Source organism: Delphinapterus leucas, chromosome 16, assembly GCF_059928025.1.
Source record: "Delphinapterus leucas isolate spDelLeu-1000000601 "Yukka" chromosome 16, BTC_Dleu_Yukka2, whole genome shotgun sequence".
NCBI lineage: Eukaryota > Metazoa > Chordata > Mammalia > Artiodactyla > Monodontidae > Delphinapterus > Delphinapterus leucas.
Window position 1 is genome coordinate 13,176,346 of NC_143144.1, and position 26,592 is coordinate 13,202,937.

At 39.8% G+C, this 26,592-nt stretch overlaps 1 protein-coding gene across 2 annotated transcripts in view; it reads left to right on the forward strand.

The window, feature by feature from the left end:
- LOC111163995 (uncharacterized) overlaps positions 1-20,654 on the forward strand; it is an 86,416-nt gene extending 65,762 nt beyond the window's left edge. For both annotated transcript variants that reach the window (XM_089897481.1, XM_022553261.2), the window contains one exon: positions 1,312-20,654. In XM_089897481.1, coding sequence (XP_089753607.1) covers positions 1,312-2,750 — 1,439 coding nt within the window. In that variant the 3' untranslated portion in view covers positions 2,751-20,654. The remainder of the gene's footprint in view (positions 1-1,311) is intronic.
- The last annotated feature ends 5,938 nt before the right edge of the window (positions 20,655-26,592 follow it).

Sequence of the window (26,592 nt, forward strand, 5' to 3'; positions counted from 1 at the left end):
ACTAAAAATAGAATTGCCATATGATCCCACAATCCCACTCCTAGGCATATATCCAGACAAAACTCTAAGATACATGCACCCCAATGTTCATAGCAGCACTATTTACAATAGCCAAGACATGGAAGCAACCTAAATGTCCACTGACAGAGGAATGGATAAAGAAGATGTGGTACATATATACAATGGAATCTTACTCAGCTATAAAAAAAGAATGAAATAATACCATTTGCAACAACATGGATGGACCTAGAGATTATCATACTAAGTGAAATAATTCAGAAAGAGAAAGACATATACCACATTATCACTTATATGTGGAATATAAAATATGACACAAACGAACTTATATATGAAACAGAAATAGACTCACAGATATAGAGTACAGACTGGTGGTTGCCAAGGGGGAGGGATGGAGTGGGTGTTTGGGATTAGCAGATGTAAACTAGGATATACTAGGATATATAAGAGTGGATAAACAACAAGGTCCTCCTGTACAGCACAGGGAACTACATTTAATATCCTGTAATTAACTATAATGGAAATGAATATAAAAATGTATATATATATATATATATATATATATATATATATATATATATAAAACTGAGTCACTTTTCTGTATACCAGAAACTAACAACATTGTAAATCAACTATACTTCAATAAAGTAAATTTTTAAATATATACTGTCAGTTTTTGGACATTAAACTCAAGGATATAGAATACTGTAGATAGTAGAGGAGTAAAAACAACCACACATAATCATAAGGTAAAGGTAAAAGAAATTTCTAGGACCAGGTTTAGAATTTTATTCCTTACGGTTTTCATGGTATACAGAGATGTTGAAACATGGATATGAAAGCAGGATTGAAAACTGACACTAACTCAGGTGAAATCTGGGGGAAAGCCAGAAGGGATTGAAACAGGGTTTGATGGTCAGGAGAGGTCCACTGCTGACCAACTCTGATGTAATGAAGGGAACATACCATACCTACAATAGAGCTGTAAGTCTGAATCTGTGGCAAGAATGGCTTGTCCACTCATTGATTTGCTCTTTTGTTGCTTCTTTTTATTCCTCATGAATCAGAGCTAGAAAAGAAGTACTGTTCCTTTATGAGTTAGGGCTCTTAGAATATTGATTTCTTGCTGCTGGGTAGAATGGAAAAGAGAGAGAAGACTGGACATATACACTGTTGTCATATTCTAGGCATGGAAGAGATAAGACCTAAACTGATCAACTCCCTGAAACCTAATGCTAACTATTTCCTCCAAATATCCTTGGTGAACTAATCTTTCTTGTCACTCTATTTCAGAATTAATTAATAGCAGTAGAAACTATTCAAGAAAGAAGTTTGATGAGTTTAACAAAGGTAGAAAATGGTTCCAGGATGACAAGCATGAAGGAATTCACTCTGAAGAGAAACCTTATGAATATAATAAAAATGGGAATGGCCTCTGTCTTAATGAAGACTCTGTTCAGCCTCAAAAAATTCAAATTTTGGAGCAACCTTTTGAATACAGTGAATGTAGGAAAGCTTTCCATGAGAATTCACTCTTTGTTATACATAAGAATCCTTACACAGGACAGAACACCTGTGAATACACTGAATACAGAAAAACCTTCTGTGATATGTCATCTCTCTTTGCTCATCAGAGAACACATCCAAAAGAGAATCACTATGAATTTAATGAATGTGGAGAAAATTTCTTTGAGGAATCCATTCTCTTTGAACATAATGTTCACCCTTTGAGCCAGAAGTCAGATCTCATTCCAATTCAGAGAAGCCACTCAATTGACAATATTATTGGATATAATGAATGCGGAAACTTTTTCAATGAAAAATTAGTCTTTGGCATACAAACAGGAGAAAAACCCTATGAATGTCATGAATGTGGAAAAACCTTCAACAAGAAGTCAGCCCACACAAGACATCGGAGAACCCACACTGGGGAAAAATCCTGTGAATGTCATGAATGTGGGAAAACTTTCTGCAAGAATTCAGACCTCGTTAAACATCAGAGAGTTCATACAGGGGAGAAACCTTATGAATGTCAAGAATGTGGGAAATCCTTCAGTGAAAAGTCAACCCTCACCCAACATCATAGAACACACACAGGGGAGAAACCATATGAATGTCATGAATGTGGAAAATCCTTCTCATTTAAGTCAGTCCTTACTGTACATCAGAAAACACACACAGGGGAGAAGCCCTATGAATGCTATGAATGTGGGAAGGCCTTTCTCAGAAAATCAGACCTCATTAAACATCAAAGAACTCACACAGGAGAAAAACCTTATGAATGTAATGAATGTGGGAAATCCTTCTCTGAGAAGTCAACTCTCACTAAACATTTGAGAACTCACACAGGCGAGAAGCCCTATGAATGTACTGAATGTGGAAAATTTTTCTGCTACTACTCAGGTTTCACAGAACATCAGAGGAGACATACAGGAGAGAAACCTTTTGGATGTAATGAATGTGGGAAAAACTTCCGTCAGAAATCAGCCCTAATTGTTCATCAGAGAACTCACGTAAGACAGAAACCCTATGAATGTAATGAATGTGGAAAGTCATTCTGTGTGAAGTCAAAACTCACTGCACATCATAGAACACACACCGGGGAGAAACCGTATGAATGTAATGTTTGCAGGAAATCATTCTATGTGAAGTCAAAACTTACTGTACATCAGAGAACACATTTGGGGAGAAACCCTATAAATATAATAAATGAGGGAAATCACTCTGGGTGAAGTCAAGAGTTTATATAACAAAGAACACAAAGCAGGGAGAAAAGATTTTGAGAACATCTTTGGTCTAAAGTCAGTTCTCGTAATACAGCAGAGAACTTACAGAGGGAAGAAAATAATATGAAGATATTCTGGACATAGGAAAACTTTCTACTGGAATTTGAACCATACAGTGTATCAGAAAGCTCAGAGTACAGAAAACCTATTGGTGAATGAATACAGGGAACCTTCTGCCCAAAGCCACACCTCACTAAACATCAGAGAAATCACACAGGGTAGAAACCTCTATCAGCATTCATAAAGAAGACTTCATCCACAGGCCAGAGAAAATGCACAAACTATAGCAAGTTATAGGAAAGCATTTACTATGAGTTGGTGTTTTATTGGACTTGTGTGAAATGTTTGAAGTGGCATTTCAGTGGATATCAGATAGTAATTTAAGTGGGTAGAAGCTTTAAGTTAAACCTAAGCTTACCATACATCAGCAATTTTGAACTGAAGTGTCTGGCATTTAGGAAATGTGGAGAATGTTTGCATTTAGACATAGCATTTATACAATTTGGCCTATTGCTGGGTGTGCTATTCCTTCCAATTTAAGGTACTGGACATCAACTGGAACCAGGGGTTATAAGCAACTCACGTGTTTATTGCTGAGGCATATGGAAAACAAGGGAAGATTTTTAGCAAGGGGACCCACCTGCAAGAAGATTTTCTGATGTCCAGGTGGAGAGAGAGAGATATCCTTGTCTTGGTGATATACATAGGACAGGTGCTTGCCAGCAGGATTTTTGATTAATTGTGAGGCTAATTTCGAGTGGCCTGTCCTGAAATGGTGGATCAAAGGGGCAATGTAGGTTCCTTGAATGCAGCTACCTGGTGTAGTGGAAGTGGTATGAAATATAGGTAGTTTCTGCCTTAGCAGTGTTTAACAGTTTGGCCAGATGCCATCCTGCTGTGAAGTGACTTACTGCAACCAACTTAACATGTTTCTTTAAAAAGCAGAACATTCATGTACAAACATATACACTGTTAAGTATGGAACTTTAAAAAGCACAAATAGATTTTACTACTGAGTAAGATACAGTAGTTTGCAGCAGACCAGTGCACTCACTAAGAACAACTAGAAAAGCAGTTCACAAAAAGCATCTATTTACTTGCAACCTATTGCAGAAGCAAAGAGGGCTAGAATGGTAATATTCAGGAGAGGAGTGAATGACAAAGTATATGGGAAAATATAGCTGTTTTTCCTGGGAGCACTTGCCAATTCTGGCTACAGGGAGGAACCTGAATATTGAGCTTGGCTCAGGCAGAGGGCTATAGCTTGGTGGGGCAAGGGGGGTTAGGGTGCAGGGAGACCAGAAACCAGGGAATGGTGAACTTTGCCAGTCAAGGCTGGAGTGAAAAATTCTGAAACATGAGAGGCTTCAAACACATAGCCAGTTTCTCAAAATTTTGAGAATACTGACACAGGGCAGGAACTTGAAAATCTAATCTCAAAAACACAAGTAGATTTTCTTTTTCAGTACTGAGAAATAAATGAATAGAATTCAGGAACTGCCAGTAGGATGGGCCCCTGGCAAACACAGCATGCTATCAATAAAAGCACAAGGTCATACCAGAGGTAGATTGTACCTTACCCAAACTGCAAACAATCTGAGTCATATTTAAAAATCTACCAGAAAGAAAACTCATAGGAACAGATGGCTTCACTGCAGTTATTCTAAATATTAAAAAAAGACATAATACCAAACTTTTATAAACTTTTCCAGAGATAGGAATTTTCCTGTTCACTTTATGAGGCCAGTACAACTTTGATACCAAAACCTTTAAGACATTTCAGGAAAGTAAAGTTATAGGCCACTATCTTATGAATTTAGATACAAAATCCTAAAATTAAAAAAATTCCAGCCATATCAAAGGACAATATATCTTGACTAAATGATGTTTACTAGAGGAATCAAAGGATAGATTTAGTATTTCAAATTCAATCCATTTGGCCTTCTACTCCTCTCTCTCATTCTCCTTTCTCCTTTTGCACTTTGTAAATTTCTCTCCTGCCTTCCCTTCCTAGAGTTTAAGAGGCAGAATAGGCCTGCCGTGAGGGATGAGAAAGGTGTTGTGGTGATGTGCCAACCTGCATCAAGAGTGCTGGGGGCAAATGGAAGAGATGGTTAGCATGGCTGAGATACTGGTAACATTGAGCAGATAAGTAAATGTACTGAAGATGATGAGAGCCAGGTTCCTGTTAGAAAAGGTATCTATAAAAATGGAAAGGGGGGAAGTTAGAAAACCACCTGGAGTGTTGGACTGGAATGATACTCATTTTAACTACACAGAAATAATTATAGTAGTCATTGTGTGTGTGTCTGTGTGTATTTTATGGATCTGTCTACTGACAGCTCAGTAGCACTGAGCACACCAATTACCAGGTTATTAATTACTAAATACTATCCTCCCACCAAAAATGGAGCAGGTCTCTGGAGTGATAGCTTATTCCAAGTCAGAGATGGGGAGAAATATCTATCAGACAATAAGAAAATGTTCTAAGAATTATGGAAACATGTCAAAAGAACCACCTTGGACAGGTTCCAGTGGCCAAATTTGAGACAGTTTGAACATCAAAACAAATAACAATAGCATCATAATATAAATGACTTAAAAATGTGAATCCAATAATTTGTACAGATATAAATAAGTGCATAAATACATAGAGGAGGGAAAGCTTTCTTTATAAGCCAACTAATAAATGTAGGAGGAATAATGGCAATAGAAAAAACACTATTTGGCAACCATCATACTGGTGGTTGATTCAGTAAGTAGGTGCCAACATAGGCTAGAGTTTGTGGGTAGAAGTTTAATGAAGAACAGGTATTGGCATTATCTCCAAATATTTCACCACAAAATACTAATCAACTACAAAGGTGAAAATGGTGATTTTTATGATAAACCTGGCAGAAACCTGGCAGACACCAACATAATCAAGTGATCAAAGTTCACTTCACCAATGGTAGGACAGGTCAACGTAATGTACTCCCTGGTGAGATGCTCTGAGAAGAGCCAACACATTTGTGCTGTATTCTTACCAAGAAAGCATAGCCAGAGTATGCTAATGCGGAAATATCAGATGAACCCCCTTGAAAGGTTATATTATAGAATGTAAAGCCTGCATTTAAATTGTCAAGGACATAAAAGGAAAAGACTGGGAGACTGTTCCAGGTTGGACTAGACTGAAGATGTTTTAAAATAAAAACAAAAAGGAAAAATAGAATAGTTCGGACAATAAAGAGTGTGTAAATTCGACGGTAGTGTTTATTTTCAGACTTGGGTCCATAGATAAGTGTTTTGTTTCAGGAAAATACACACTCAAGTACATAGGGGAAACGAAGTCTCGTGTCTGCAGGTTATTTTCAAATGCTTTAGAAAAAGAGTAATGAGTATGTGTGTGTAGAGACAGAGTTCAAGTATGTGCTCAAGAGACAGATGGAGGAAATGCAGTGCACAGGGGGAAATCGAAATGAGTTTTTCCTACTAGTGACTTTAGTAAGTTTGAAATCATATCCAAGCAATACTTAAAAGTTTAAGTTAATTGATGTAGCCTACACATTAGAAAAAAATAAGTTAAACCATATTAGTGTCTCAGTAGAGGTGGAAAACATTTGATAGAACTTTACACACATTCATGATTAGAAAACTACACTAGGAATAGAAGGAAACTTCATTAAAAACAAGTGAAAAGCTAATATACAACAAACATCAAACTAAGTAGATGAATACTGGAATATTTCTTCCTGATATTAATAATGGGACAAGGACCTCCCTGGTGGTGCAGTGGTTAAGAATCAGCCTGCCAGTGCAGGGGACATGGGTTCGAACCCTGGTCCAGGAGGATTGCCACATGCCACTGAGCAACTAAGCCTGCGTGCCACAACTACTGAAGCCCACGTGCCTAGAGCCCGTGCTCCACAAGAGAAGCCACCGCAATGAGAAGCCCGCACATCACAACAAAGAGTAGTCCCCACTTGCCACAACTAGAGAAAGCCCGCGTGCAGCAATGAAGACCCAATGCAGCCAAAAATAAATAAAATTTTAAAAATAATAATGAGACAAGAATGCTTGTTACTGCCACCACTACTATCTAACAGTGGACTGAAGGTTTTAGCTAGGTCAGGTCAGTAAGGCCAAATAAAAATAAGACCTAAAAACTGGGAAGATTGAAGTAAAACTCATTATTTGCAGGTAATACCATTGTTTACATTTAAAAGTCTATGGAAAAATTATTAGAAATATGTGAATTTAGCAAACTGGCTATATAAAAATTATATTTTTATGTATAAACAACCAATAGAAAAATTAAATGATGCCAGGAGAATTGCATCCTTCCTGGATAGGGTGGCAAAGAACAGAGTTATTCTCCTGCCTGGCATAATTGGGGAAAGGGGAAACAGAAAAATAAAGGAAATAATTATGTTCAAGTCATTGGACATACAACAGCCCTAAAACAGTTCCAGAAATCCAAAAAGTGCATCACAAAATTAAGAGAAGTTCAAAGACAAAAATAAATGAAAGGGTGTTAAGAATGACTTGTGGGGAGAAGACAAGATGGCAGAGTAGAAGGAAGTGAACTCACTCCTTACGGAACCATCAAAATCACAATGAACTGCTGAACAACCACTGCCAAAAAATAAATAAATAATGCTTGAACCTACCAAAAAAAATACCCTACATCCAAAGACAAAGAAGAAGCAACCAAGAGGCAGTAGGAGGAGCACAATCACAATAAAATCAAATCTCATATATGCCGGGTGGGCGACTCACAAACTCGAAAACAGTTATACCACAGTTCTCCCACAGGAGTGAAAGTTCTGGGCTCCCAGCCTGGGGGTCTGGCAACAGGAGGAGGAGCCCCCAGAGAGTCTGGCTTTGAAGGCCAGCGGGGTTTCATCACAGGAATTCCGCAGGACTGGGGTAAACAGAAACTCCACTCTTGGAGGACGCACAAAGGGTCTTGTGTGTACCAGGACCCAGGGAAAAAAGTGGTGACCTCATAAGAGACTGGGCTAGACTTACCTGCTAGTGTTGGAGGGTCTCCTGCAGAGGGAGGGTTTGCTGTGGCTCACTGTGGGGACAAGGACATCGGTGGCAGCAGTTCTGGCAAGTACTCACTGGCCTAAGCCCTCTTGGAGGCTGCCATTCTCACCAAGACCTGGCCCCACCCAACAGCCTACAGGCTCAGTGCTGGGACACCTCAGACCAAACAACCAACAGGGCAGGGACACAGCCCCACCTAACAGTAGACTGGCTGCTTAAAGTCCTCCTGAATAAACTGCTGCCTGATAAACACACCCCAACATGGCCCTGCCTACCAACATGGCCCTGCCTACCAGAACGACAAGACCCAGTTCCACCCACCAGTGCACAGGTACCAGTCCTTCCCACCAGGAAGCCTGCATAAGTCTCTTAGCCAGCCTCATCCACCAGGGAGCAGGTAGCAGAAGCCAGAAGGAACTACAACCCTGCAGCCTGCAGAATGGAAACTGCAATCACAGAAAATTAGACAAAATGAGACAGCGGAGGAATACGTCCCCGATGAAGGAACAAGATACAACCCCAGAACACCACCTAAGTGAAGTGGAGACAGGCAATCTACCTGAAAAAGAATTCAGAGTAATGATAGTAAAGATGATCCAAGATCGTGGGGAAAAAATGGAGACACAGATGGAGAGGATACAAGAAATGTTTAACAAAAACCTACCTAGAAGAACTAAAGAACATACAGATGAACAATACAATAACTGAAATGAAAAATACACTAGAAGGAATCAATAGAATAACTGAGGCAGAAGAATGGATAAGTGAGCTGGAAGACAGAATGGAGGAAATCACTACCATGGAACAGAATAAAGAAAAAAGAATGAAAAGAAATGACGACAGTCTAAGAGACCTCTGGGACAACATTAAACACACAAACATTTGCATCATAGGGGTCCCAGAAGGAGTAAGAGAAAGGACCTGAGAAAATACATGAAGAGAGAATAGCTGAAAACTTCCCTACCATGGGAAAGAAAATAGTCACCCAAGTCCAGGAAGGGCAGAGAGTCCCAGGCAGGATAAACCCAAGGAGAAACATGCCAAGACACATAGTAATCAAATTGACAAAAATCAAAGATAAAGAAAAAATATTAAAAGCAACAAGGGAAAGGCAACAGACAACGTACAAGGAAACTCTCCCATAAGGTTATCAGCTGATTTCTCAGCAAAAACTCTGCAGGCCAGAAGGGGGTGGCACAATGTATTTAAAGTTATGAAAGGGAAGAACCTACAACCAAGAATGCACAGCAAGCTTCTCATTCAGATTCAACAGAGAAATCAAAAGCTTTTCTGACAAGCAGAAGCTAAGAATTCAGCACCACCAGACCAGCTTTGCAACAAATGTTAAAGGAACTTCTCTAGGTGGGAAAGAAAAGACCACAACTAGAAACAAGAAAATTATGAATGGAAGAGCTCGCCAGTAAAGGCAAACATACAGTAAAGATAGGAAATTATCTGCACACAAATATGATATCAAAACCAGCAATTGTGAGGAGAGCACAAGTGCAGGATATTGGAAATGCATTTGAAATTAAAGATCAGCAACTTAATACAATCTTATTTTTTTGATATAGACTGCTATATCAAAACCTCATAGTAACTGCAGCTGAAAATCTACAATAGATACACACACAAAGAAGAAAAAGGAATCCAAACACAACACTAAAGTTAGTCGTCAGATCACAAGAGAACAAAAAAAGGGAAGAAAAAACACCTACAAAAACAAATCCAAAACAGTTAACAAAAATAAATGGAAGGATTTACTTAGTGTTGATGACTTTGAAGACTGATTTCCCCCTAAATTGAATGATTAATTCAATGCAACCCTAACTGCCATCCAACAGCAGGTTTTGTTGTTGGAAATTATGAATTTAAAATGTATTTGCAAATGCAGTGACCAACAATAGCTGACACAGTCTGAAAATAGCAAAGTAAAGCTGCAGGACTCAGACTGCTACATAACTAGACTGTTACAGGCAGACCTCAGAGTTATTGTCTTGGTTCCGGACCACAGCAATAAAGTAAATATTGTAATAAAGCGAGTCACACTGGTTTCTCAGTGCATATAAAAGTTACGTTTAGGGCTTCCCTGGTGGCGCAGTGGTTGAGAGTCCGCCTGCTGATGCAGGGAACATGGGTTTGTGCCCCGGTCCGGGAAGATCCCACATGCCGCAGAGCGGCTAGGCCCGTGAGCCATGGCCGCTGAGCCTGCGCGTCCAGAGCCTGTGCTCCGCAACGGGAGAGGCCACAACGGTGAGAGGCCTGCGAACCGCAAAAAAAAAAAAGCCAGTGGCATACTGGGAGGAGACAACTGCAGTGCATGTTTCTAACCAAGGATTCTTACACAAAATGTGTAAAGAGCTCCTATAAATCAAAAAAAGTCAGAAAAATTAGCAGAAAAACGTAAATTGAACATAATTTACAAAGAGTATATTTAACTGGCAAGTAAACATGTGAAAACTTGATCAGCTTCAGTAGCCATCAAGGAAAGGTAAATTATAACGAAAATTTAATACCACTACACACCAGAATGGCTAAAATGATTTTTTTAAAACTGATGAAGATATGAAGCAACTGGGATTCATACAAGTTTGGTGGAAATCTAAATTGTACACTTTGGGAAACAGGCTTTTTCTACTAAAGCTGAGCATGCATGTTAATTTTGGGTTTTTTTTGTTTTTTGTTTGTTTCGCTAGTTTTTTGTTGTCGTTTTTGGCCGTTCTGCGCAGCATGCGGGATCTTAAGCATGGAGTCCTAACCACTGGACTGCCAGGGAATTCCCCTATATTTTGGATGTGTAATTGTACTTCTAGGCATATATCCAACAGATAAATACAAATATTTTTACTGAAAGAGTATTCACAGTAGTACTATTCTCAATAGCCCGGATACAGACAACAGCACAAATGTCCACCAACACTAGAATGGATATATAAATGTGCTCTATTCACTCAGTGATACACTCTACAGGATTGAGAATGAACCAACCACAACTGCACGCATACAAAAGAAACAGCACAAAGGAGTACATACTATATTTCACTCAAAAAGGCAAATTTAATATGTGGTGTTGGAAGTTGGGATGGTAGTCGCCTGGATGGTGACAAGTTGGAAGGATTGACTTGAGGGAGCTCCTCTGGTGTTAACAGTGTTCTGGTTTTTTATCTGTATGTTGACTGTAGGTGTATTCACTTGGCAAAAGTTATTGTGAATATTTATATATACTCATAGTTTAGTATAACTGTTCCTTAATAAAAAACAGAAAGTCTGAACACGTTGGCTCTCTGAAATCCCTCCAATAGTTTCTCAGTTCTTAAAAAACACAACACAAATAAGATGATTCATTAGGATAACAGCAGTAAGTATGTATGTGAAGAATCCCTGTGTGATGTGCTAAAGGTATGTGAATATATTACATAACATATTTTGTCCCCTTAGCTATGTGACAAAGATTTTTCACGTTAAATGCTAAACAATTTCTCTTAATATACATTTTAAGGCAAATAATATTTTACAGTTGTCAAGTTTATCTTACCTAGTATATGTTCTCTTATGGTTTCCTGGCATATATAAGTGGATATGGCCAGTGTTTTCTATTAACTCTTTAATAAAGAATTTAAACATTGTGTTTATTAAGTTTTCATGTGCCTCAGCATCTACCAGTGGGTATAATGAAAATACTAATTAAACAAAATAAGCATTGTCATGTTAATTAAAGAAAGCAGATTTGAACTACTTCAATTCAACACAGTATTGCTTTCCATTATATGAAGAAAATATCCTGTTAAAATGTTCAGATGAGACATCTAGGTATGAGTTGTATAATCCAAGCTAAACAGGAAATACTTACATCTGTATTATGATGTCGTGTATATATTTTTTCCTATTCCTTTCTTCCCAGTAAACAGGAGGATGTAGAGTTAGATACCAGATTGCTTGAGTTTATATGCTCTCTGGCTTTGTCTCTTAAAAGATTTGTGACAAATTAACTATCTGTATTCAGACCCTCATCTATAAAATGGGGACATTAGTAGTGCCTACTTCACAGCGGTGCTCAGAATAATTTATGAACTATGAGTTATGCATGCATTAGCTGTTATTTCTTGAATTACCTTTCAAACAATTGAAAGATTCTTACAAACTCTTTATTCCCTGTACTCATTTTTTTCCCTTGGTAGCATAGCCTTATTTGTATTTTCTTACCTTAGTCTTAGAATGCTCAGAGTAAACCTTGGTTAGATTAAGACAGTCATGGAAAAGTTTCTCCTTGGGGATTTGTTTGGGATTGGCACATGTCCTTATTCTGGCCAGAGCTGTTTGCAGAGGTGTTCTGAAAACTTCTGGAAAGGTTTCTTTCTTGTGCAGCTGAAAATTTTCATGTCTGGACATGACCCTTAGTTATATCCTGCATCTCTGAGCAGTAGGTAAAGACTGAGGGTGGTAGAGCAGACAGTGAACAGATCTGGATTCATGAGGATGTCATTCAGCTCTTTAACTGCTCTGCAGTGAGGATAGTCGGAGGCTGTACTCAGCAGTGGGCAGAACTCAGAGTAGCTTCCCTGCCCAGGCAGGGCCACAGAACAGCCCCCAAGGCTGGCAAGACTCTTGTTTGGGGAGTTAATCAGGGAGAACTGTGCCCCAAGTTCCTTGGCCAGACATGGCCCAGTGTCCTGGTTCTGCAGATGTGCAGTGCTGCTGGCCTAAGCAGCTTTCCAGGCGCTCAGGTCAGGCTTCCTGGTAGGGTGGGGCTATGTATTAGCTCCCCTGCCTGGCTGGAGTCGGGGGAACAGCTCCACCAAGCTTTGCATGGCTATTTTTTTTTGTGGTCTTACCTCAATCCAGTTCTGTGGTCCTGCCTGGGCAGGGAAGCTACTCCACAGCTCTACCTATTGCTGAATACAACCTCCAACACCACCCATCAGGAAACCTAACCAGAGCTCCTGGGAATCTCAGTAGCTCACCCTGCAGCCCTGATTACAGTGGCACTTGAGCAGAGAGTTTGGCCAGCAGCTCTGCGTCTGCAGAACAAAGATAGTGGCCCCATTTGTCCAGGGAGCTTAGTGCACAGTTCCGTTTAACTTGATCCCCAAACAAAGAGCCCTGCCAGTCTTGGGGGCTGATCTGCAGCCCCAACTGGGCAAGGATGCTCGTTTATAGCCACACCCAAAGCGAATACAGCTTCCAGCCTGGCTTGACCAAGAAACCTAGCCAGATCTCCTGGGAATCTGTGTAGCCCATCCTGCAACTCTGATTACAGCAGCACTTGAGTAAAGAGCCCATCCAGTGGCCCTACCCATTTGACAGAGCTAGGACAGTGGTCTGTCAGGTCATGGAACTTGGTACATATTTCTGCCTAATTTGATCCTCAAACAAGAGACTTGCCATGCTTAGGGCCTGTACAGGGGCCCACCCTAATAGGGAAACTAATTTGTAGCCCCTTCCATTGCTGAATAGAGCCTTCAGTCCATCCAATTAGGGAGCCTAACCAGAGCACAAGAGGAGCTGCCTAGCCCATCCAACACCCCTGCTTACAATGGCACTTGAACAGAGGGCAAAGCCCTTGGCTTTCCTCATCCGCAGGGTAAATCTGGTGGCCCCACGTAGCCAGGGAATTTGACATACAGTCTTGCCTTATTTGGGTTCCCAAACAATGAGCTGTGCCGGCCCTGGGACCTGTTCTTCACCCCACCAGGGAAGAGAAGCTCATTCATACTCCATCTAACTGCTGAGTATAGTACTGATACCCAGTCCTGACTGTCCAGGAAGCCTGACCAGAGAACCCAGGCAATAGCAGAGCCCATCCTATGGCCTCACTTGAGCAGGAAACCAAGTCAGCAATTTCTATTCAAATGTTTTCAGCCAGCGGCAGCCCCTCCTGACCTCAGAGCTTGGGCAGAGGCCTTGCCCCAAAAGAGATGGAAAGCAAGCCGCAATTGCCCAAAGTATGCTACCAGTTGACGTGTCCAGAAACCGAAACTGAGCTGACTGGTGAAGAACTGACTTTACCAAAGTTAACCTGTGAAGTCTGGAAGAGGAAACCGTTTGCTCAAATGTAGAAACCAACATATGGATTCAAGGATCATGAAAAATCAAGTAAACATGACACCATGGAAGGAAACTAATAAAGCTCCGGTAACACCCTAAAGAAATGGAGATCTAGGAACAGTCAGACAAAGAATTCAGAATAATCCTCTTAAATAAGATTAGTAAACTACAAGAACACAGATAATTAAAGGATATTAGGAAAACAATGCATGAACAAAATGAGAAGTTCAACAAAGAAATCAAAAAAAATTGAGAGCTGAAAAAAAAGAAACTGCACTGAAGAATTCTGTAGTGTCTCAACAGCAGGCTCAACCATGCAGAAGAAAGGATCAGAGATCTAGAAGTTATCCAGTCAGAGGAACAAAAAGAATAAAGATTGCAAAAGAGTGAAGAAAGACTACACAATGTGTGGGGCACCATCAAAAGCAACAATATCCTCATTATAGGAATTCCAGAAGGAAAAAAAGGACAGATGGCATATTTAAAGCCGTAATGTCAGACTTCCCAAACTAACAGAAATGGCCACCCAGATCCATGAGACCCAAAGGACCCCAAATATGTTGAATCTGAACAGGGCTACACTGAAACATATTATAATTAAATTGTCAACAATCAAAGACAAAGAATTTGCAAAGCAGGAAGAGAATGGAGACAAGTTACATGCTAAGGAACCTCCATAAGACATGGTGGATTTCTCAACAGAAACTTTCCAGGCCAGGAGAAAAATGAATGATAAATTTAAAAATGCTAAAGGAAAAAAAACCCCTGTCAACCAAGGATTCTATATCCAGCCAAGGTGTCCTTCAGAAATGAAGGAGAGATAAAGACCTTCCTGAACAAATAAAAGCTGAGAGAGCTCATCACCATTAGATCTGCCTATAAGAAATGCTAAAGAAGCTCTCTGGAAGAAAAGGACACTAATTATATAATCATAAAAACATAAGAAGGTAGGACAAAACTCACTGGTAATGGTAAATATATAGTCAAAGTTAGATTTTGTAATACAGTAATGGTGGTACATAGTTCCCTAACTCCAGTTTGAAACTTAAAAAAACAGTAAAAATTAGCATAAGTAAAAAATCTATTATATACGCAATATGAAAAATATGTAAACTGTAACATCAATAACCTAAAATGTGAGGGGAAGGAGAAGTAAAAGTGTAAAGCTTAGGAATGCTATTGAAGTCTTGTTATCAGTTTAAAACACGGTGTTATAATTTTAAGATATTTTATGTAAGCCTCATGGTAACCACGAGGAAAAAACCTGTAGTATTCATACACACAAAAAACATGATAATGAAGTCAAAGTATACTAATTCCAAAAGACATCAAACACAAACACAGCAGGATAAGAAGCAAGGAACAATGGGTCTACAAAACAATCAGAAAACAATTAACAAAATGGCAATAGTAAGTTATTACCTATCAATAACTGCTTTAAACATAAGTAGATTAAAGTCTCCAATCAAAAGACAGAGATGGCTAATTGGACAAAACAATAAGACCCAATGACATGCTGCCTGCAAGAGACTCACTTTAGCCTCAAAGACATACATAGACTAAAAGTGAGGGAATGGAAAAAAAAATTTCCTGGAAATGGTAACCAAAAATAGCAGTGGTAACTATACTTATATCAGACAAAACAGACTTTAAACTGACACTGGTAGAAAGAGAAAAGTGTTATACACACACAGACACACACACACATGTAAAGGGATCATTCCATTAAAAAGGTATACAATGTTTGTATATATTTATGCACCAACATTGAAGCAACTAAATATCAGTATATAAAGTAAAACTACATGGGCTAAAAGGAGAAATAAACATCAATACAGGAACAGTGGGGGATTTTAATACTGCACTTTCAAAAAGGATAGATCATCCAGAGAATCAATAAGGATCCAGTGGTTTTAAACAGAACTACATACCAAATAGACCTGATAGACATATACAGAACATTCTATCCAACAACAGCAGAATATGCATTCTCATCAAGTGCACATGGAACATTATCTAGGACAGACCATATCTTAGGCCACAAAACAAATCTTAGCAAGTTCAAGAAGACTGAAATCATACCAAGTATCTCCTCGGACCACAATTACAAGGAACTAAAAATCAACAGGAGGATAACTGGAAAATTCATGAATACACAAAAAATAACAACACACCCTGAACAACCAATGTCTTAAAGCAATTAAAAGGGGAATAAAAAAGTATCTTGAGACAAACAAAAATGGAAAGACAACATACCAAAACTTATAGGATACAGCAAAAGCAGTTCTGAGAGGAAAGTTCATAACAATAAATGCCTACATTAACACATTATTGACCGGAGATGTATTAATACATCTTTTGTTACCCAAACGTTACTGACCAGAGACATATCAATACGTTTTTAGAGAGTGACACAATTTACATCACCATGCGAAGTTGTTAGAGCTTAGAATTGATCAAGGGTTCATTATACAACTTATGACTGCCGTTATCATTCACATTTTGCTCCATTAGGTTTTTGTTCCAACCTTCTGCATAGTTTATTACCATAAAGTTTTCAAAAATGATGCATTGCAAAATTTTGACTGAAGAAGAATTTTTCAGTGAATTCTGTGCAGATACTTTCTCTGACTGTCCAAGAGGCATATATACTACTGTATCAGAAAATTATAGTTCTGATTCAGACGATGTGAATATTAGACCAAAAAAAGACAAAAAATCTTAGTGACTGATTCTGATATAGAAAGTGAAAATGAAACTTACAGTGCTGGAGAATGCTCCTTTGCTTCTACAGAAGAGTGGATTGAAGACAACATTTCAGGAAAATTAGAAGACTTTACAGGTGTGTCAGGTGTAACTGCAGAATGTAATAACCAGCAAAGTGTTAGTGAAATAACAGAATTAATTTTTGGTAACTTGTTCGAGTTGGTCACTTCTCAAACTTGTATCACCAACAAAATGAAAAATCATATAAAAAGTATGATAAGGTTTTAAAATGGACTGCTGTAACCAACAGTAACATGAAGAAGTTTCTTGGATTAATAATTTTGATGGCACAAATAAGAAAGTCACACTGGAAAGGATATTGGTCGACTGATCCCTTACTTGAAACACCTATCTTTCCAAAGATTATGACGAGAAGAAGGTTCAAACAAATAATGATATTTCTTCACTTTAACGATAACTTGGAAACTCCTCTTCCTGCAGACAGAATTTCAAAAGTTAAACCTCTTTTGGATTATTTTCTACCAAAATTTCAATCAATCTATATACCCAGAGTTATCACTTGATGAGGCAATGATAAAGTGGAGAGGATGACTCAGATTCAAAACCTATAATCTGGGAAAACTCAAAGAATATGGAATTTTGGTCAGGATGGTTAGCTAAAGTGAAACTGGATATATATGCAGCCTTGAGATTTACACAGGTGAAGGAAAGAAACTGCAAGAAACAATATTATCAGTCCTACAACCTTATCTTGGTTCATGGCACCATATTTACCAAGACAATTATTACAATGGTGTGTCCACACCTGAAATATTGTTGAAAAATAAAACCAGAGTTTGTGGGAATATAAGAGAGAATCATTGTCTACCAAACCAATTAAAGGAGAAATCTAAAAATCTATGGCAGGGGAGGAAAATGACATTCTTACGGAAGGGAGAAGTGATTCTTCTTATATGGAAAGACAAGAGGCTAGTCCGCATGGTGACAACTATTCATGACGCCTCCACAGCATCTACAGGAAAGGAAGACAGAAGGATTGGCCATCAGACAACTAAGCCCACTTATGTATTAGAATATAATAAATATATGAAAGGAGTTGCTTGATCCGATCAATAACTGGCAAACTTCAATATCTTCCAGAAAACTCGAAAATGGTATAAGAAAGTGGGTTTCTATTTGAGTAATGCAGGGGGCCTGGGTTCGATCCCTGGTTGGGGAACTAGATCCCGCATGCATGCCACAACTAAGATTCTGCATGTCACAACTAAGAGCCCACATGCTGCAACTAAGAATCCTGCATGCCGCAACTAAGAGTCCTCATGCCACACTAAAACAGATCCCGCAGGCTGCAACTAAGACCCAGCACAGCCTAAATAAACAAATAAAATTTATTGTAGCCTTAATGCACAGAATAAAATGACTCACAAGCAATTTTTGTTAGCAGTAGCTAGAGAATGGATAACTGACCATTCTGATGAATGTAGTGGTAGTCCCACACCTGGTCCTTCTTGTGGCGTTTCTAAAAGAGCCCCCCACAAGTCGATCCACCTTGTCGACTATCAGGTAAAATAAAAGAACATATTCTAGAGGAAATAATACCCACAGGACTAAAAAAAAAAAAAAAAAAAAATGCTGCCATAAAGTGTAGAGTCTGCTCTTCCAGGGGAAACTACAGTGAAACAGAGCATATTTGTAATAGATGTTCTGTTCCCCTGCAGAGGTGCCTGCTATACTGCCTATCACACTCCAACGACATATTAGAATGCTTTAGTAAGACATGTACAAAGTTTCAAATAAATACATTAAGTGCAAAAAAAGTTGATATTTACTCAAACACAGGTGTTTCAATATTCACTTACATAACAAATTGCCAGCCACAGGCATTAGTTTCTGCAAAAATCCCCTGGTCAAATAGTGTGTTAAGAAACTGACACCGGGCTTCCCTGGTGGCGCAGTGGTTGAGAATCTGCCTGCCAATGCAGGGGACACGGGTTCGAGCCCTGGTCTGGGAAGATCCCACGTGCCACGGAGCAACTAGCCCCGTAAGCCACAATTACTGAGCCTGCGCGTCTGGAGCCTGTGCTCCACAACAAGAGAGGCCGCGATAGTGAGAGACCTGCGCACCGCGATGAAGAGAGGCCCCCACTTGCTGCAACTAGAGAAAGCCCTCACACAGAAACGAAGAGCCATACACAGCCATAAATAAATAAATAAATAAAATTTTAAAAAAAAAGAAAGAAACTGAAACCATGCCCCACAGGGTTAAAAAAAAAAAAAAAAAAAACTTAAAACCATGCCCCATAGGGTTAGTAGAAACTGGTGATTTACAGAAATTGAGTTTGTATTACAGCTTGCTAAAAACCCCTCTGCTTGTAGCCTGCCTTCACTGAGCAAACTTGCCTTACTGTTTTATTGCAAATTACATGCTCTTCAAGCTTCATGTAGCTTAAACAATAAAATGGTTGCCTGAGTTGTTTTCCAGGAACTTGCAGTCAGCTGAGTCTAGTTCAAGCTGAGCCAATTAAGACTGGTTGGGACCACTAATCCTAAAACTGGGCCTATGCAAGTGTTTGATGAATCGCTTTTTGATGTCAGAGTGCCCAAAACTAGACCTTCATATCATGCTACACACCTCCATTTGTTTTTTCCTGATTACATATCTTCCTTTTGTTTTTAACATCTTTATTGGAGTAGAATTGCTTTACAGTGGTGTTAGTTTCTGTTGTATAACAAAGTAAGTCAGCTATAATATACATACATCCCCATATCTCCTCCCTCTTGCATCTCCCTCCCACCCTCCCTATCCCACCCCTCTAGGTGGACACAAAGCACCGAGCTGATCTCCCTGTGCTATGCAGATGCTTCCCACTAGCTATCTATTTTACACTTGGTAGTGTATATATGTACATGCCACTCTCTCACTTCATCCCAGCTTACCCTTCCCCCTCCCCGTGTCCTCAAGTCCATTCTCTATGTCTGCATCTTTATTCCTGTCCTGCCCCTAGGTTCTTCAGAACCTTTTTTTTTTTTTCAGATTCCATATATGTGTGTTAGCATATGTTGCTTTCCTCTTTCTGACTTACTTCACTCTGTATGACAGTCTAGGTCCATCCACCTCACTACAAATAACTCAATTTCATTTCTTTTTATGGCTGAGTAATATTCCATTGTATATATGTGCCACATCTTTATCCATTCATCTGTCGATGGACATTTAGATTGCTTCCATGTCCTGGCTATTGTAAATAGTGCTGCAATGAACATTGTGGTACATGACTCTTTTTGAATTATGGTTTTCTCAGGGTACATGCCCAGTAGCACGCCTCCATTTTTGAACATATATCCCATGAAGAAAAATGTAATTCAGATACGCCTGCACAGAACACAGATTGCCTCACCTCTTCCCTACCTCCAATCATCTTTCCCCACACCTAAGACCACCCTGCTTCTTTATGCCATAAATATTCCAAGCCCCCCACCATTAGGGAGGCAGATTTAAGACTTGTTCTCCCATCTCCCCCCCTTTCTTTGCTGCAAACCTCAGTGCCTCAGCCTGTTAGCTTGTTGCACATCAGGCAAACAAACTTGGTCTGGTAACGAAACAAGAAAGATTCCTCACTCTATGCCTCAAAGTAGTAGAAAAAGAACAAACTGAGCCCAAAGTAGAAGGAAGGAAATAATAAAGATTAGAGCACAAATAAATAAAAGAGAGAACAGGAAAACAACATAAAAAATTAATAAAACAGAGTTGGTTCATTGAAAAGATGAACCAAACTGACAAACCTTTAGGTAGACTAACCAATAAAAAAAGAGAGAGGACCCAAATCAACAACATTATAAATGAAAGAGGAGCCATTACAACTGATACTACAGAAAAACAAAGGATCATAAGCTATATGAAAAAGTATACACCAACAAACTGGATGACCTAGAAGAAATGGAAAAATCCTTAGAAACGTACAACCTACAGACTGAATCGGGGAGAAATAGAAAATCTGAGCATATCAATAACAAATAATGAGTGGACCAGTGATAAAAAAAAAAATCTCTCAACATCGAATACCCCAGGACCAGATGGCTTCACAGGTGAATTTCACCAAACATTTAAAGAAGAATTAATCAATCCTCAAATTCTTAAAAAGAAAATCAAAGAGGTGTGAAATTCTGAAACTCATTTTATGAGGCCAGCATTACTCTAATACCAAATCCAGGAAAGGACACCAGAGGAAAAGAAAACTATGGGTCAATATCCTTAATGATTGCCTTGGGTAGTATAGTCATTTGTAGCAACATGCATGGACCTGGAGATTATCATACTAAGTGAAGTCAGTCACACAGAGAAAGACAAATATCATGATAGTGCTTATATGCGGAATCTAAAAAACAAATTATACTAGTGAACTTACTTACAAAACAGAAACAGACTCACAGACTCAGAATTAACTCATGCTTACCAGGGTGGAAGGATGGCGGTGTGGGGAAGGACAGACAGGGAGTTTGGGATTGACATGTACACACTGCTGTATTTAAAACAGATAACCAACAAGGACCTACTGTATAGCACAGGGAACTCTGCTCAGTATTCTGTAATAACCTGAATGGGAAAAGAATTTGAAAAAGAATAGATATATGTATAAGTGAATCACTTTGCTGTACACCTGAAACTAACACATTGTTAATCAACTATACTCCAATATAAAATAAAAATTAAAATAGGTAATATCCCTGAGAATATAGATGGAAAAATTCTCAGTAAAATATTAGCTAATCAAATTCAGCAGCACATTAAAAGGATCGTTCACCATGATTCAAGAGGGATTTATCCCTGGGATGCAAGATTGCTTCAACATACACAAATCAATAAACGTGATACATCATTCTAATAGAATGAAAGAAAAAAAATCATATGATCATTTGATAGATATAGAAAAAGCATTTGACAAAATTCAACATCTGTTCAGGATAATAACTCATAACAAATTAGATCTAGAAAGAATATACCTTAACATAATAAAGGCTATGTATGACAAGCCCACATCATCATACTCAGTGGTGAAAGGCTGAAAGCTTTTCCCACTAAGATCTGGACAAGGATGCCCACCCTTATCACTCCTATTCAACACAACAGTGGAAGTCCCAGCCAGAGCATTCATGCAAGAAAAATAGGCATCAGAATTGGAAAAGAGTAAGTAAAATTGTCTCTATTTGCAGATGGCATTGATTTTATAGAGAAAATCCTAAAGACTCCACACACACACACAAAAAAAACCCCACCCTGTTCTTTCTAAGCAACAAATTCAGGAAAATTACAGGATACAAAAATAACATTAAAATATCAGCATTGCTATACACTAACAATGAATTTTTGAAAAAGAAAACTCTTCCATTCACAATAGCATCAAAAACAGTAAAATACCCAGGAATAAAATTAACCAAGGTGGTTAAAGATCTCTACACTGAAAACTACAAGACACAGATGTAAGAACCTGAAGATAAACACAAATAAATGGAAAGGTATCCCATGCTCATGGGTTGGGAGAATTAGTAATATTAAAATGTCCATACCAACCAAAGTCATCTACAGATTTAGTGCAATCCCTGTCAAGATTCCAATGGTATTTTCTTTTATAGAAGAAAAAAAAAAACCTAAAATTTATGTGAAACAGCCAAAGACCCTGAATAGCCAAAGCACCCTGAGAAAGAACAAAGCAAAGGTTCATTCTTTCTGATTTCAAGCTAATTATAAAGCTAAGGTGTTCAAAACAGTATGGTACTGGCATAAAACAGACACATAAACCAATGGAAAAGAATTGAGAGCCCAGAAACAAACCCATGCATATATGGTCAACTAATATTTGATAAGGGAGCCAAGAATACTCAATGAAGAAAAGACAATTTCTTCAATAAACAGTGCTAGGAAAATTGGATATTCAAAGGTAAAAGAATTATAATAGATCCCTATCTTACACAACTCACAAAACAACTCAAAATTGATTAAAGACTAAATATAAGACTTGGAAAACATAGGAAAATAACTCCTTGACATGGGGCTTGGCAATTATTTTTTTGCATGTTAACACCTAAAGCACAAGCAACAAAATAAACATGATTACATCAAAGTAAAAAGCTCTGCAAACAAAATGAAACAAAAAAATGAAATGGCAACCTATTGAATGGAAAAAAAATTTTTGTAACCCATATATCTGAAAAGGGTTAACATACGAAAGATAAAAAGAACTCATGTAACTCAATGTCAAATCTGAACAGATGTTTTTCCAAAGATGACATTCAAATGGACGACAGGTACACAAAAAGGTTCTCAATAATTAGAGAAATGCAAATCAAAACCATAATATCTCTAGCCTGTATCGACCTAAATAAAAAAGGAAAATGAGACAAGCTCAAATTGTCAAAAAAATGACTTTATTCAGGAATAGCAGAGAAATACAAATCAGGACATGCAAATTGAAGCAAGTTACAAGTGAGTCCACTGAGGGTCTGGGGTAGGCTGTATTTATGGGCAGGGAATGTAAAGAGAGTTCATCTAGAGTCTGTTAAAAAACAACACACACACACACACATATACCCCAGAGGTCAGCTTTGAAAATTTCCTGTACAGACAAAACCAGTCTAGTCATACAAACAAAGCTCAATTCAGCTTATTTTTTTGGGACCAATCCGACCTGGGTCATTTCTTGTTCATGACTCTGGAAACCATAAGCAAAACTTCCCAAGGTTGATTTCCCCTGACCAACTCCCTATTATTTAAGAAAATTCAAATATTAACAGTTTTCTGTAAATCAGGCACACACAGGAAATCAGTCCATAACTTTTGTTTTTCTGAGGGCACATGTATAAGATTTTCCATTTTATATCCTTTGGTTCCACTTTATTTCTTTTAATAAATTTATTTATTTTTGGCTGCATTGGGTCTTTTGTTGCTGCGCCTGGGCTTTCTTTTGTTGCAGCGAGAGGAGCTACTCTTCATTGTGGTGCCTTCTCTTGTTGCAGAGCATGGGCTCTAGGAACGTGGGCTTCAGTAGTTGTGGCACGCGGGCCCAGGAGCTGTGGTGCACGGGCTTAGTTGCTCCGTGGCATGTGGGATCTTCCCAGACCAGGGCACGAACCCATGTCCCCTGCACTGGCAGATGGATTCTCAACAACTGCACCACGAGGGAAGTCCCTGGTTCCACTTTAGATTGAAATTCTTTCACACCTGTTAGAATACCTATCAAGAGATGAATGCTGGCAAGGATATGGAGAAAAGGGAACTATATTGTGCACTGTTGGTGGGACTGTAACTTGGAACAGCCACTATGGAAGACAGTGTGGAGTTCCCTCAAAAAATTAGAACTACCATTTGACTTGGTAATTCCACTAGTGAGAATATATATGAAGGAAACAAAAACACTATGTCAAAGACATAGCTGCAACCCCATGTTCCCAGCAGCATTATCTACATTAACTAAGACATGGAAACAATGAAAGTGTCCACTGCAAGAGGGAGGAGATATGGGGATATATGTATATGTATAGCTGATTCACTTTATTATAAAGCAGAAACTAACACACCATTATAGAGCAATTATACTCCAATAAAAATGTTAAAAAAAAAGTACCCACTGATAGATGAAGGGAAAGGATTGTATTTATATGCAGTGAAAGAGTCAGCCGTAAAAGAAGGAAATCCTGCCATCTGTGACAACATGGAAAGACCCTGATGATTTATTCTAAGTGCAATAAGTCAGACAGAGACAGACAAATACTGTAGGATCTCACTTATACGTGTAATCTAACAAGCAAACAAACAGAAAAACCAAACTCATAGAAAAAGAGCTGAGATTTGTGGTTACCAGAGGTGGTAGGTGGGGATGGGCAGTTGGATGAAAGTGGTCAAAATGTATAAACGTTCAGTTCCAAGATAAATAAGTCCTGGGTATATAATGTAAAACATAATGGCTATAATTAACTCTGCTGTATGGTATATTTGAAAGTTGTTCAGAGCAGATCCTAAGAATCCTTATCACAAGGAAAATAGGTTTCTTCTTTTTTCTGTATCCATGAGATAATGGATATTAACTGAATTTACTGTGGGAATCATTTCTCAGTATATGTAAGGCAAGTTACTACGCTGTATACCTTAAACTTGTAATTCACACACAGCACTGTGTCATGGAGTGAATATGTTTATAAAAGTGGAACCTGTATTCTACAACACCTATAGAAGAGTGTTATTGAAGAAAAGAATGTGAAAGGGGGACAAGATGGCGGCAGCGGAGGAGGACGTGGAGCTCCTCCCCCCACAAACGCCTCAGGAACACATGGAACAGTTCCCACAGAGCGCCTGCTGAACACTAGCAGAGGACGTCAGACACCTAAAAGGGCAAGAAAGATCCCCACATGACCGGGTAGGACAAAAGAAAAAATAAGGAAAAAAGGAAGAGGAGAGGACGCGGGACGGGACCTGCGCCCCTTGGGGGAGCTGAAGGAGAGGAGAGGTTCCTGCACCTGGGGAGGCCCCCTCACTGACAGGAGATCAGCTGGGACAGAAGGGGTCCTTCAGGGGCTCTGAGGCGAGTGCAGCAACCAGACTGTGGCAGGCAGGACAGAGTGAGACCTGAACAGAGGGACCGAGCCACAGCCCTGGGGGCCTCAGCCTGAAAAGTGTGTCCCCAGTGCGGACGGGGACTGGGTGCTGGAATGTGGGGTTTGGAGAACAGACCCGGGGAGGGAACTGCTGTTGGCAGTGAGAAGGCGACAGCCTGAGGGCATGGGAGTGAGGAAATCCGCAACCTGGAATGCTCGTGAAGGAAACCTGGACCACCATAGGAGCAAGGTACCAGTTGCTGAGAGACGCACAAATGGCGTGGCCACCACTGCAGCCTCTCTCCCCACCGGCTGACACCTGCCTCCCCAGGTACTAGGAAGGGCTCCCGCCAGGGCTGGCTCTCTCGCGCCCCCACGTGTCCCACCCCTCCAGGCCAGCTCTCTCACGCACGCTGCCGCCAACTCTCCATGCAACGCAACCATCCCTGCTGGGGCCGGCTCTCTTGTACCCGAGGCCTCTGGATACACTGCCTGACCCGTCCCTACCAGAGTGGACTCATGTGTTCCGGGGCAGCCTCAGGAGCAGACACCTGTGGGTGGCCCACATGCAGAGGTGGAGCTGAAACCACAGCTGTGTCCCAGGGGCCATGCAACGAAGGAAGAAGCTGAAATCTCTCCTCACAACTGCACAAACCGTGGAATCACACACACCCCCAATGACCAGCATTGTAAACTCAGCACCAGCAAAACATCTGAATGGTTGACAAGTGCTCCCACAGCTGAGACAAGTCTAGCTTTAGCAGCTGTGGGGTTTGTGGGCAAGTACATGCAGGGGATGGGCTGTCCCCATAGCGCCCACAATGGGTCCAGATCCACGATTACTGCAATTCTGGGACCTGACTTCAGTGGATCTACGCTGGTGGCCTGGTGAAAACAACACCTGAGAGACACCAGGGCCAACTGCCAACATACTCATGGTTAAGGTGGGACTGAGAGCAGTGCCAACAACAGAGTAACTTCTGAGCCCGCACAACAGGTGAAAGGTGACACAACAGAGCACGCTCACAGGTGAACAGCTCCAGAGGAGGAATACTCAGTGGCTTCTCTCCCAGTGGGAGTGCTCCAATCCCATCTACCTTGCATCGCAGATCAGAAACACAGCTAAGAAACAGATCTGGGGGCCTCTTCAACAACAACTAGGGAGCAGACTCTGCCCCTGACAGGGCAGTGACAACCACACACCAAAGGGGAGGCCCCGCTCAATACCCAGTGCAGGATCTGGTCACCACAACACCAGCCAAACCTCCTATCAAGGGGATAATGGCCAGCATACACTGAGGAAAAGACGTGGCAGACACCCATACTGAAAACAACCCTCGTAACAACAACAAACAAAAAACGCAGGCTACACAGGGACGTTCCCACATAAAAATAACCC